Below are 14897 nucleotides of genomic sequence, written 5' to 3' on the forward strand. Positions count from 1 at the left end.
TCCTGAGAGAAATGTCAAAACATTGGATGATATTTTACAGTCTTAATCTGATCTGAATAAAAGTAGGAAAGTGTTGTTTTCTCATCATATGAGAATCTGAGGCAGGTTTGTTACCTTCACCTCAATAAAACATTTAGAACAAGATGTGTTAATATATGCACAATAATCTGGACAGTGTGCTGTCTGTCTAGTTAAAACAAATGGGTAAATATTCTATGCAGAAAACAGGTTATGCTTATTAAAATATTAGGAAAATATTATGGGTTCTGCTGAACTAGTTTTAAATGCTGGTAGTTCCATAGGTGCACGCATGCAGGAAGGAATCTTGCTGTGAATGTGTAGTATTTGATGAAGAAATGTGTGACAGGAAAGGTCCAGATGTGCAAACATGCCAAGAGGCAGGTTTTCAGCAGAACAAACCAGCTCAGTAAGCCCCGTAGAAAGGGGCAGCAGAGAAAGCAAGCATGTACATGCAGCAGAGGTTCATACATCCAGCTTATCTGTGAAACACCTTAGGGCTGCTGCTGTCACCCTGTTCTGTTCCTTGGCTGCCATGTAGGGTCCCTTTGCAGTGAGGGCAAGCCAGTCGACGTGGCAATTAGATCTCTTGATAAGTGTTTCTTCTCCCTTCTGTTACTTCCTTGCACTGTAATCCATGTACCACAGGATGGACTTAACCTTTTATGTGATAAAGGCCAAAATTCTCTACCCCATCCTCCCATAAAATTGCTACCTTGGATGTTGGCTAAGAACTGAAGGTAAAGGAGTTGCTTTAGAAAGAAATCAATAATAAGCCTACTCCTTTTCATCTTCAGTACTGTAAAAACCTAAACCCAAACAAGTACAGAAATATCCATAGGTTTCCTTAATATGTTTATAAAGGATCTTCAGTCATATTAGGAGCTCATAGTAGCAATTCAAAAGCTAAATATAAAAGCAGCTTTATGAAGTACTTATGAAGTCAGTAAGACTCTTTTTATTTTTAGCACATTATCCTGTGAGATAAAGATAATGAATGTAGAAAACATCCAATCCCAAAATGAGATACGCAAAAGAGATCCCACGATCTGCACCAGGAGTGTTACAGAATCAGCATGTAGAGAGCAATGTTCTGACAACACCATCTGCTCATTTGTACTGTTTTTGCCTATTACCAGCTCTCTTAATGTCTCATGCATGATTTTCTGTGGAAGTCAGGAGGAGTCTATGATTTATTTTGACATTAATATTTACCAGGCTGGTGTATGCTTAAAGTAGCCAAGATGCTGAGAGTATTTGCTTGTTTAAAAAGCCATTGAAATAGCCTTCCTTTTCCTTTGGAGACATTAGCAAGTTATTTTGTCACTTCCCTGTTACAAAAAAGTCATATCCCATTCACATGGCATTAATTTAGGTAAATACCACTAGTTTTTGTTCTTACTAGAATCATAGACTGAAAGAAAAATTACTTTGGTTTTTAAAAAGCTTGCTGGCCTTTTATGTTGGTCACTAAAGAACAGGGAAGCAAAGTTTCAGGCTGTGAAACTTCAAATTCTTTACTATTACCAATTTAGTGGGAAATTAAAATGCAAAGTACTCCTGCAAAACTAATTCTGGACATGGAAAATATTGTGTTTGATTGTCCCTTCCTGAAACCAAACCAAGATATTTCATTTTTATTTTTTAACATTTAACAATAGTCTTGCAGATTCTGAGTAGGTAGCATTCCTGGCATGTAGGGGGTTGTTTTAGAGTTTTGAAGCAAGTCTTACAAATAAGGTTTTTGTATTCTGATGAATTACAGCAAAAGTGTGTGCAGAGTCTGTGCATTTCAGATCTGTTTCATGACTGCATTACACTATGGATTGATAATCTTTTCATCCAGAAATGGATTACAGAGCTGACAGATTTCTTAAAATAACCATTATGGATGTGAATCATGCTGACAAAAGCAAAGAAATCCCATTCAGAAAAGACATCTTGTCTCAGCCAAACATTCTTATGAATATAGATGGTTATATATGATTTATATGCAAAGGATTTTTTTTTTAATAGCTAGGGGTAGACATCTAAAACTTCATTTTTTTCCCTCATTAACAAAAAGACTACCAAAGTTATGTACCAGTGGTATTGATGCCACACACGTACCTGAGAGGTTGCTCTTAAATAGCTCTGTGTTCTAAGACGGGTTCATGTGTTGTCCCTTAAGAAGAGACACTGATATGCCAGAGCACGACAAGCAGAGACAAAAATCACTGTTTGCAGTTCTCCTGCACAGGATTACATTATTTTTTGCTGCAATTACTTTTCCTAATATTTAAGGACCTGAGGGAAAATTGAAAGAACTGTAGCGTACTGGAATGTAGCTTCTGTTGGTTAGTTAAATTAATCCTGATGCCACCTCTTTTACTCTAGGTTTGAAATTTATTTTAAGTTGATGTAGATATTTACTAATATGTTAGAAGAATATATTCAAGATACAATATCTTTAGTGTTTAAAAGAAATTAATTCTTGGAAATTCATGTATTAGAAATGCGTATGTGCTGTTAAACATTACCTCTGCACTTCTTGTTTTCTAGGAGCTACAAGAACTTCTGAAAGAATTTATGAACATGTGCAGTCTTAAGCGCTGCAGCCTCAGAGCCCTTTTCCTGTTGCTGCTCTGTAGGTAAGAATTATTTGCTAAAAATATTATTTATTCAATATATTATTATATCAGTTGATTTGTAATAAATTTAATGATAATTAGAGACATATCTGACCAGGTAACCAAGTAAAATCTTGGCATTTGAATGTTGCCTATTACAAAAATTAAAGAAACTGGGTATTAAACAGGACTGAGCTTCATGAATCTCAGCTGCCTTGACTAACAGATTTTTCTAATTGAAAAGATTGATGAGGGAGAAAAAGAATGGAATTTATTAAGCATATGAACCTTCAAGTAAAGCATTACTGGGTTCAGAGTGAGTACTGTATCAGATGCTTAACAAATTCAGACGGGCACATGGTCCTTGCCTGGAGCATAGTGCCTTGCCCAAGGACAGAAGCACACAGTCCACCTAGATTTACTACAACTTGAGACAGTAAAATCATTGCTGTGCTGTAAAAGGGCAGTATCTTAGAAAGAATTACCCATTTGAAACACTGTTTTATTCTGTTATGAAATCGTGAAGACTTTAGGAAATCTGAGTTGTGTTAAACTGGAAAGTGAAAATTATCCCCTCTGGCTAATATAACCTTTCTAACAGTGCAGCTGCCAAGACAAAAAAAAAAAAATAGAAATGGAGCACTTAAAATATATTCCTACTGTAAAAATGGGCAAAAATATTCTTTAAGCAGTTCTAATAGGAAAATGTAAGCATGGACAAGTTAAACAGTCTCATCATTACTTTCAACTGAAGTATTTAAAGTCTGTGAGCCAATTCTTTTCCTAGAATTGCCTAATCATCTCATAGTACATTTCTCAGGATAAGATTCTGTCTGAGCTTTAAGTCTAGTGGGTGTGCAAACACTCATTTAGATAAATCTTTCTCTTAGTAGTGGGATCAGGTGGAACAGTCCCCTGAAAGAGTTTAGAGCATCCACCTCCACTCCCTTCTCCAGTCCTATAGAGAGATCAGTCCAAAACACACACTTGCTTTAATTCCACCTCCTTTCCTCATCGCTGTGACTTGCCACACTCTAATAAGGGGATGACTCATGGCTTAGCCATAACAAAACACTGCTAAGAGACCAACAATTTCAGAAACATCTAAGAGCAAAGAAGGAGGCAAAATTCCCCCAGGAGCTCAGCCTGTGGTACACTGTTCAGTATTATCAGACAGACTTTGGGAATCCTCTAACAGCTTCCTCTGGCTGTGAGTGTCCAGAGGCACAGGCAGTTCATTCCTGAGTACCATCCATGGGGTTAGGTGCACACACAACCCCTGTACCAGTGCCTGCATACGAGTGCACAGCACTGAGCTGATGTGTCTGTTGTACCCAGCTCCACGCACAGCCTGAGAAGCAGCTCTGGCCCTTGGTTATCTCACAGATGAGATGATGCTTGGGTACAGAAATGTGTTTTTCCAGTGTGCACATCAGGAGGGATTTGTGAAAGTGCTGTTTAAAACGAAAACTACTCTGCTTGGCACTGAAACAGAGAAATATTTCTTAACAAAACCCAGGGGCTGAGATGCACCCAAAGCAAGGGACATGATTTTTTTGTCAAGTGGTCCCTTAGATATTCCACTTGGAAAAGCTCTGCCTAACATGTGAAGAGAATTTCTTCTACTGAATAATTTACAATCAGTCATGGTATGGAGTTGTCTTTTTCCTTTCTATCTCTCCCTACCTGAATGACACTTCACTTAACATTAAATTACATTACAATCACATCATGGCCCCCTTTTTAGTATTAAAATCTATATCTGGGGAGTTGCCTGGGTGATTGCTTTCTCTCTTTTTTTTTAATTTTAAAAGTAGGAATGAAAAAATTAAGGCAAATTTATCATTATCAGGAATCAGCTTAAGTAAATATATACTATTTGGTCTGAAGAAGGGTTCCTATTTGTTTCAGATAGTGTGTTTTAATGCTAGCCTGGGCTTATGGAATTGGAATGAGAGACAGAAAAATCTGTGATTTTTTTTGCCTGAGCTTAAGAGCATTTATGGTACTTCACTGTTTGTTCTCATGTCTGGTAACATGATGCTACAGTTTCAACCTCACCATTTAACAAAGAAAATAATTGATGTCAATACTGTCTATTTCAAAGCAGAGAATTAACCAGTGATATAGTAGATTTTGCTACAGTTTATCTGCAAAGACCATATAAACCCTCATATCACAAGTAAGAAACCAGAAATAACTTTATTTGCATCTGTAAGCATTTCACCTATCAGCAAATTGCCTGGGGAAAAAAAAGCTTTTTTTACTCTTGTTTTCCTGGGGGGAGCGTTTCAAAACCTTGTTCAGACTGTATTTGGCATTTTGTTTATCTTCTTGCAGTTCTAAGGTGTTTCCGTCTCCTTGACGATACATAACTTCTGACAAAAAATAGCCAGAAAAAAATATTCTTGCACATGTGTCTAGACAGTACTTTTGCCTAAATAAATGATATACACTACTTATACCACTGTTTAGGGCAAATGTTCCTCCCCCCATTACCCCATTCTGTTAATACACTAATTTGAAAGTACCTTAAATAAAAAGCAGTTGTTGTACCTTTCAAGTTCAGCCAAACCCATAAAAATTCTCAGTTTTTGAGCCTTAAGAACACTTAGGAAAATAAAGAATTATAATTCAGCTTTTATAAAAGCAACCAGAGGGCATTGAACCTGATGAGTTACAGTATTTATTATGCATTGACAGCCCAGAACAGGTAGATAGTCTCAGCCAAAAAATAATTATATACTCAGTTTTTTTCCGTAAAAGCCTGTTCACTCAGTTGCTGGAACATCTGCTGCAAGGCAGTTCCATACTCTGATGCCTGCTGAGGTATTTCACATACATTAAGAAAATGGAGGTACTCTACCAGCTTCCCTTAGCTATAAAACATATACTTAAATATAAGAGCACAAATACTGGTTAAAGGAGCAGTTTAGATGCACTGATGAGAAGGTGCAGAGGCGTAAGTGGAATGAGTCCCAGGTTTTGCTTTCTCCTTTGCAAATGTGTGCAGCTGTGAGCTCACTGTGGCTGAGCTGGGGATGGAGCGCAGGAATCAGAGCACTTTGAGGGGAACAGGGCATCGTCCCTGAAAACCCAGAAACCCCAGACTGCTTAAGGCACAGAACCTCTGTAGGCTCCTTATCGTTCACCACTGGCAATCTGCCTCTGAGCACCTCCAAGGCCAGCAGGCTGGTAGCAGCACACACTCACATTTGGGAGGCCTCAGGTTCCTCTCACTTGTTGGTTTGCTATGACAGGACTTCTCTAAGGTTTTGTGACCAAACGGCACACAGGGGACCATGCCTCATTAATTCACAGCCTCAATTACACCACACCAGCTTTCTCAGGATTACTGAACCATAAAACTCAATGGACAGTGATATGAGGCTGTACTTCATGTGTTAATGAGGAAAGTAATGAATTACCACAGGTCGTTTAAGGGAAATCCCACGAAAATTTTAAAGATATATTTTAGAAAATAGGGGTTAATGATAATGAACTAGACCACTCTGAAATTACATACTGACCAGCAGAACAATGATATACCCTTGCATAGAAAAAAACAAGTTTCCCTTTAACATTTCACATCTAAAACTTGCGCAAGAACAATCCAATAAAGCTGTGAAATTAAACTAATGCAACTCACTGAACGCTTAGCTAAAATTTATATGTAAATTACAAAAGGAGAGATATCTATTCCAAGTACAGTATTTAAGAAATTAATTGCATTCAAATGCATTTCCAATTTTAACACTTCTTTGCAACATAAAACTGGCCTTCTTATTTATAGTTCACATCTCAACATGACTGTGTTTGTTTCTTTAGGAAAAAAACTTACAGAAGAAACTTTATTTCAATGCTGGCATTGCTCAAGGGTATACTCAAGTAACAACATAATTTTTTGGTAATATAGAAATAAAAAAACAGGGAAAAAATAAAGGAGAAAACTAAGATCATTCAAATAGCTAAGATATTTATGCTACAAGGCAACTAATGAAAAACAGCTATTTCTGTGGCAATAGGGTCTGGTGAATAAAAAATTGCTCAGCAATAGCAGCTTTTCAAGCTAGTGGACACCACATTTAAAACCACAGTGTGATTTGGCCACATGCATTCACTGAGATCATCTTAGCATTTAAGCTTTGCCACTTTAAGGTACTGGATTATTCCTAGTAGATGAAAGTCTCAGCGTCCTGACAAGAGAACTCAAGCTTTCTCAGAAACAGCAAAATTAAAATCAAAACATGAAGCTTTGGAAAGCTACAAGAGACCCAGAAATATAATGCAGAAAAGAAAGCAGAGTTTTCTGGAGGAGCAGCTCTAGAAAGAAGTGAGGCTAAGAAAATCAGTGAGGATGTAGCACTACAAGGAAAGACCATGAGACACTTGTAGCTCCTTTCCTAATGGTTTATACTTAAATTCTTCTCCCTAGGAGCAAAATCACCACAGCTGCAGCTCTTGCACCTACTGTAGGAGAGCTGGTCACTTTTAAGGGCCAGTAATTCCCAGAGCAAGAATTAAAAGCTCCAGACCTGGTGTTTAGGTGTCTGCTCTCCATCAGCAGAGACAATGACTCTGCCAGCTGGGCTCACCAGGCCAATTAATTATTTGCTTCCCACCTTCATAATTCATACCCCACCTTTCTCAAATCATTGGGAACAAATACTTGCTACCGTCTGTGCTTTAATTCCTGAAGAGCACACCCTGCTCTCAGTCTTGGTGTGCTCATCTTTGGGGCTAGGCAGAAAGGGTTTATAATTATTTATATATAACTTTTCTGGATCATATTTATAGCTGTTTCTGAACAAAGGAAGTACTTGAATTCTCATTATGCTTCACTGATTTTGCTCAACAGGATTATTTGTGTAACCTGCTTAAAAATTGTTGTGAAAGCAGGATTTTAAGAGTGTTTTTATGCACTAATCTCTGAGGTTTTCTGTCTCTGAGACCTAAATATACTGTATTTAATTATGTAAAAAGAAGCTTAATTTTAAATGCTGAAGTAAACAATCAACATCCCTTCCACATTCCTAGATTATAACCATAATGCCCTGTTTGCAGATAAAGTATTAAAGAAGATTGTTTCTCAGATGGAGTGTCAAGAAATAATAGACTTAAAGGTATTTAAAAAATAGATTTAGACTTTAAGGTATAAAAAGAAATAGCAAACTTTAAGGTACAAAAGAGATTTTTTTCCAATAAGACACTAGTACAGATTATGGAATCTGATATTTTTTGGCATTTTTTTTACTATGTCCTTTTACAAAATCCTTATTTTCAATTCATTTTAGGTCAATGCAAATTCCTGAAGCTGAAGGAAACAGTGAAATTCTACCTCCAACTATACAAAAAATAATAAAAGGGTACAACAAGTATCTACGTCCATTTTTTGATAGTAAGTAGAAAAGCTCTTCCAATAGGACTGAGTTATAACATAATGTGGTGTCTAAAATTCAGCAGTGAGAGCAAATGGGTTTGTTCTGTGCTTTTTTCCTCTGATATCTGACAGCCACTGATCTGATTATATAAGTTCTGTGATATAATAAAATAGAGTTTAATAGCTTTTCTGGCCCAAGGTGAAACTTGTATATTCCAAGTAGTTGCAAGCTAAACTTCCAGACCGTTAGAAAACTTGACTATCATTGTATGTGTGTCTTCATGAAATAAGCTGTAACCTCTTACCTATTTAAAAGCATAATTTCCTCTAATTTTCTAAATAATAACTATAAAAAACTTTGATTAAAGATTTGAAAGCTTTATATATCAAGCAGTTCATAACAGCACAGGCAAATCTTGTTACTATGCAAAGTACTATGTGCCTCAACTGTAAGATTGCAAGAGAATTTTTTAATAAATGATTCTTGCCTCAGGTCTTAAAGGTCACTGAACAGATTTACTGGAAATTATGGGGGGGAAATGAATTGAAAAGGGAAAATGAATAAAAAAATGTAACTTCCCTGCATCAGAAGCTAATGGTCACCAGATTGGAAGCACACAGTCAACTGCATCAAGGCTGATTTTACTGCCCTGCAGTGCAGTCAGGCACCTGAAATCTCAGTAAAAAACTTCTTCCTCATTTGAGTCAGGCTATTGCAGGTATCAGGAGTATGAGGAGTTAGGAAGTGGCATCAAGATCTTGTCCTGGAGAAAGTGCAGAACACTGCAGAGGAAAATATCATGAATGTTGAAAAGAAGCTCAGCACCATGTGTCTGTCAAATAATAAACTTGTAGCATGAATGTTAGGCAATTGTTCTTAAGCTAGATGTTTGGAAATGTCAGCGGTATGAATGTCAAATGAAATATTTTATATTCCTTTATATCCTGCTTTAAAAATGACTTATAACTTTAGAAATTGACTGTTGAGTTTCTAAGACCATACTGTTAACTCGTGCCATCCAACTACCTGGTTCAATACGGATGTTCCACATCATACGCCGTTTCTGAATCCATTGATAATAATTTTAAGATATGCCTGTATTTTAGGTTAAAGAAAAAGGGGAAAACTATTTCATCTGTTTGTTTTTATGGTTATTATCTTAGCTGATTATAAAACTGCTATAAAATATTTAATACACTTAGGAGATTTTCAGCAAAATAAAAGTAACTTTAATGAATAAACTAACCCTTCCTCATTGGAGACGATGCATAATGTAAAATAACTGTGTTCAGCGGCCATTAATATATTTTATTCATTACCTCATGTTAGTACAAAGATATGTTGGCACTGCCATGATGAGTGTGCTTGGGTAGAAAACAAAGACTCTTTTCAAAATCCTATAATAGCAATTAAGACCTATCATAAAATATATTTGAGTTACAAATCTTCCTTTCCTTTGCTCCATATCCTTTCCTCAGCTGTTGTATTGCAGCAAGGCTGTAGTTATTTTTTTTTTTGTCCGGGTGTTTTGTTCAGAGGGATGCCAAGGCCACTCTGGGTATGCCTAGAAAGGTCCAGAGGAGCTCAGGCACAGATGGAGTCTGTGTCACACACAAAGGCAGTCTCACACCTCCAGACAGTGCCAGCATCGCTGCATGTACTCCCTGCAGCTCAGGCATGCAAACACTGCCTCAGAAGTCTTCGATGGATCTTTATTAGCTCTAGTGCTGAAGGAGTGAGATGGCACTTGGAAAAAAATACATTTATTGATGTCACTTCTAAATGCAGGGTTGGTGGTTTTGTGAGAGATTACTTTATTTGTAGGAATAATTTGAGTTAAGATTACTCAATTCTTCTCCTGATTTTTGAACCTGTAGCTTTTTGTGAGATCATTTGGGATCACTTTCCCTGTTAGAGAGGAATGTGTGCTTGGGCTGGAGAGTGGTATCAGCCTAGACCTGGCCCCTCGCTGTTACTGCAGGGTGGGCTACACTGTGCATGAGGGTCAGGCCCAGGAGAAGCTATTGCTCTTCTCAGAAGCAGAGCTAGCAAGCCACCTCAATCCTCATCTTAACAAACCTGTTGAATATATTTACCTGTGTGATCACAGCTGTGCTTAGCTTTGTTCCATGAACTATTTTCCTGATGTATATGATGGTTTTTGCCTGCAGCTGGTGTACCTTGTGTTTGTTTTTGGTAACTGGCTTTACTCAGAATAGCATCAATGGCTGCAGCAGAGCTGTCAAAGAGCTGATGAAGCCAGAGCAGCAACTGGTCATTGACAACTCTTCTGTGACTTCCTCCTGCCCCACTCCCCCCAAATCCTTAGTTTCTTTGGGATGATATTTTCATGTTAAGAGTGAGAGGCAGACCCATTAAAGATGGATCTTAAGGTCAAACAGCTGATTAGACTGGAGTAGGCTTATGAGAAAATGCACATTGAAAATATAAACTGGGCAATTCTGGTAGAGTGCATTGGCTATTGTAAAAGCCTGCACAGTCTTTATTGTGCAACCTATCAGTGATGATATACTCTGAGAAAGAAACTTGAATTTCTAGAAATATAAACAGAAAAGGATGGTTATGCACCTGATAATCTATGTTTGCTGTTTTGGATGAAAGGATTTGTATAAATGGGAACCTAGTATGTGTATGTTGACATGCAGAAATGTCTCCCCAAAAATGCTAAATCCAGCCTTTTTAAGACACTTGGCTTCCTTTTCTTTAGTTTTGGCCAAGATCCCTTTGCTTTCAAAAATATGTGTATTTCTGTTTATTAGCTGAGTTAGATACACACTCATAAATATACATGAAGAAATTTGTCATAAAACTAGATGGTATTATTTGTTGGCATCTACAGTGCTTTAAGCTTAACGCTAGTGAGTCATAATGGAACTCTGAAATGGGATTTTTATCAATTGTGAGAGGGCCAGAGGTGAGCTTAAATTTTAGAATAAACTCATTTGAAGTAATTTCCAAGTGACTTTTCCTTGAAAATTTTCTTCAGGCAGGAAATGGCAATTTTTGAAGTGATGATTGCTGCCAAGATACAGTCATGCTCTTGCAAAATCAGTGACGCTGAACTTCTTAATATTTAACAAAATGGGATTTTAGCACTAAAAAGAAAGTTAGCTATAAACAAATGTTCATAAAATCACAGTTCACTTGTCCTAAAGCCAGAAAAACCAGAAATATTTACTAGTCAAGTAAAATTCATGGCAGCTCATAAATTTTTGTTTTAATAAGCCCTCCATCTGCATGTTAATTTGTGTTTGGTCTTTGTGCTAGGACTGACAGATGACTGGAAATGTCCCAGCCACATACCCCAACTTGGGTAGTGTCATTAACTAGGGGACTATGAAAAACTTTTGTATTTGAGTCCAATGACTGCATAATAACATAAAAACTGTCTTCTCCTCTCCTTTCATGGATTGTATCCACTGCTTTTCTACATTTTAATTCTGAATTTATCTCACCTTACTTTGCACACCTCCTTCTGCACAGGTCATCCCCCAGACCCTGGCTGCACAAATGTTGCCATTTATGAGTAACACAGACTGTCCTTCCCATCTCTAAGCACCTAAATCAGGTGCCCAAAGTTGGAGTAGTTGAAGCCAGCCTTAGTATGTCAGAGGTCTGCAGACAAGTAAAACTGGCAGAGTGTTTTATGTTTGTCCATGGTAGGTGACATGTACCAGTTCCCAAATTGTGAGGGTATTTTAGAGATCTCAGCTGGGCTGGTTATTTAGCTCTGCCCTCATCTGAATGTTGTTATTAAGAATGTTCTCTTTCCTTATCTATAGCACTTTAATGTCCCTCTTTGAGCTGGTTCATCAAGCAAGTCTTCATAAATTAAGCAGATAGGTGCAATAAAGGATTGAAAAGCACAAAATCCTAATCTAGAATGGTCTCGGCCATTCTTTGGACTGGAGTATGAAATACTCCTATACTAATGTTAGTAGATATTACTCCTCAGTATAATAATATATGGAATACTTCTATAGAAAAGCTGGCATAAGGGATTTAAAAATCAACAGTTATTTCCCTTAAATGTGCTACATTACCCTGACACTTTATCTCAGCAATACAAGTTGATTTCCATCTGAGGTTTTCTGCTGGAACCGCGTAGATCGATTTTATAACTTTATGTGCTGTGCCAAACTCCCTGAATTAATGAACAATTCCTGCCGACTTCAGTGAGCCTTGGATCAGGTTCATAGGGTTGTTAAGGGATGCATAAAATCTTGTAAATAATTTTATACAAATAGATTTTGTTCTGTGATTGAATGTGATAATTTAAGTGTTCTAATTAGAAAGAGAGAGACTAGGAAAAGGTCACAGCTAAGTATATTTGAATATGAAAGCTGCTTTCAAGTGGTACAGAAAAGTGTCATGCTTAAATCAGTTATTCTAAATCACATTAAAAAGATATTTTCATTACCTTCGTAATTAGTAATGCATTTAATAGACTTACATTTAAAATTAAAGTAAATAAAAATTTTGGGTCCAACCTTCTAAGACCTGTCATCATGGGCTTTTTTTCCCTCAAATGTTGTTTATATTAAGTTCCATAAATTTAATTAGATGAAGGCATTTTAGTCTTCAGAAGTGTATAAAAGACACAAAGAGATATGAGAATGTTAGCTGTGTCTAACACCCTTTAGTTTAGTTTAAGCAAACCCACAGGGAACATGAGAAAGAAATACCAAATAACCATCATCTGAAGACTATTTTAAGTCCCAGATAGTCAATATCTAATCCCTCACAGAAGAGCAAAAAAGCTCCGAATATGTAAATTCCAGCATACACATTGTAATGGAGGTTTTCCTTCCTTTCCCAGGGAGCCCAAAGACACTCTGAACATCTGATTGACCAGCTCCCTGCATGCAGGACACTTTGGGTTTGGTTTTTGTATTCTCCCCTGCCTCTCCCACCCCTCCAAAGGCTTAGCTCCAGAGGCTCTAAATTATAAACAGTGGTTATGTTCAGACAGTAAAAAGATCAATTTATTTGAAGTTTCCTGTTGGCTCCATCTTCCATAAACTTGAATCTTACTTTGCCTTGCCAAACAATGTGCACAGCTAAGTACTCCATGCATTTTCTGACATTGGGCAAGTCACCTTTCTGACTTCTCTTCGAGGAGCTGAGTAAACAATGCTCCTTGATTTTTATGGTACAATATTCGATACTAACCACCCAGGGGTTTTTTTGTCTTTTGGATTCTTCTCTCAACCAAACAGTGTCCGCAGATTGCACATTTTATTTAAATGTGGAAAACAAATCTTGTCACAGTCATAACGGTCTTGCCAATACAGAATAGATTGCAAGATAACTTAATTCTGTGCATTACTCCCTATTGCAATAATGCTGCTGCCAAAGCATAAGATGGAAAGAGCATGTTAAAATGATTATCTGTGACAGCCTCTGAATCCTGCTCAAAGGCACTGCTTGCCATGATACTTTCCTATCCTGTATGTGCTGCCTGTCTAATTTGTCCCCGTATTAATTGCTTGCATTTGTCTGTATATAAACATGGGGGGCTTGACAAATGATTTAAGAAACTGTTGTTAATGTGGTCCACACCCATCTTTGTCTTGTCCACAAACTGTACCAGCAAAGCAACATCAATGTCTTAAAATTATTGATGGAAGAAAATAGGATTGAAACTGATTTGTGCTAGAAACGGGTCTGTCTTCTGATGCCTTCAAATCAAGAATCACAGTTGAGATCTGTCAGAAGGTCTGTCTTAACCTGTCCACTTTCTTCATGTAACTATTTGTCAAGAAAGATGTCTTGTGGTGGGAAGTAAAATGCACTGAAAAAATCTAAGCATAATGTACCTCATTATGTAAAAATTCTGTAATACACCACAGCAAAGATGGCAATTGGAGAGACAAATTGAGGTTTTTAGCAAGCTATAGTGAATTATGCTAGTGATAATTTTCCTTCTAATTCTCTCTTTGTTTGCAATATTTTATCCAGTATTGCTGAAAAGATGAGACATTCTTCCAAAAAGCCATTCCTTTTGAGGCCTTTCTGAATGTCAGAATTGTTTTGAGTTTTCTGAGCTAAGTGAAAAAGAGCTCATGCTAGCAGCTCAGCACTGAGAGTTACTGATAGTGCTGATCCATTGCAGTAGTAGGTACACGTGACTCGGTGGTGGTTTATTTTGCTGCTACAGACTGGGCTCATTGCAGTGATCCAAACTTAATTTTTAGGTATGCTATCTGCCACTCTTCTGGCTGCTTTCCCATTTGGGATCACTGTGAATATCTGTAAAGGGCATAGAGGAACAGTGTACACCAATTGCAGCAAAATTAAAACATGTGTTTCTTAGGCTGCACAGCCACTGCCGTAACAAGGCACTCCCTTTGGTGATCCTCTGCCATGCTTTGAAGATTCCCTTCAATAATGCAGGACAGACTGACTTCAGTTTTCTTCTGAAGATCGGTGGATTTCTTCTGATGTTGTCATTATACATACAGCTTCTGCCAAACATATGGAAACGTAGGAACTGACTGCCTCATCTGGTTTGCTGCCCAGTTTTTGACACTGTCAATAGGAGACCTTTCAGAGGAAGTTCAGAGGAAACCCTGGTGAATAATTATGAGCAGACTCTTTCTGTTAGTAATACTTCAAAATTTATAGTGCCTTACTAAATAAACATTTATCTTCTCATGCAAAAAAGAAATCAGCATTTAACTATTAATGTTCAGATTTAATTAACTTCTGAGCAAAGCTGTTCTTGTATCTTGCATGGTGTTAATAAAGATCCTTTCCATAATTGTTTTCCTGCACAACTCCTCCCATACAGCATGTTCTGTATCTGGGGTGATGTAATTTTCTGTTGAGTTTTTGTGGGTGCTGGGCTGGACAAGGTGGGCAGTGA

The 14897-nt window shown here is 37.3% G+C and overlaps 1 protein-coding gene across 1 annotated transcript in view; it reads left to right on the plus strand.

Annotated features, from left to right (window-relative positions):
- Positions 1-2339: 2339 nt before the first annotated feature.
- The window catches only part of LOC134045954 (gamma-aminobutyric acid receptor subunit pi-like), a 38214-nt gene continuing 25656 nt past the window's right edge, over positions 2340-14897 (plus strand). The window contains 3 exon segments of the mRNA XM_062496103.1: positions 2340-2354; positions 2560-2648; positions 7922-8025. Coding sequence (XP_062352087.1) covers positions 2340-2354; positions 2560-2648; positions 7922-8025 — 208 coding nt within the window.

The sequence above is a fragment of the Cinclus cinclus genome, chromosome 7, assembly GCF_963662255.1.
Source record: "Cinclus cinclus chromosome 7, bCinCin1.1, whole genome shotgun sequence".
NCBI lineage: Eukaryota > Metazoa > Chordata > Aves > Passeriformes > Cinclidae > Cinclus > Cinclus cinclus.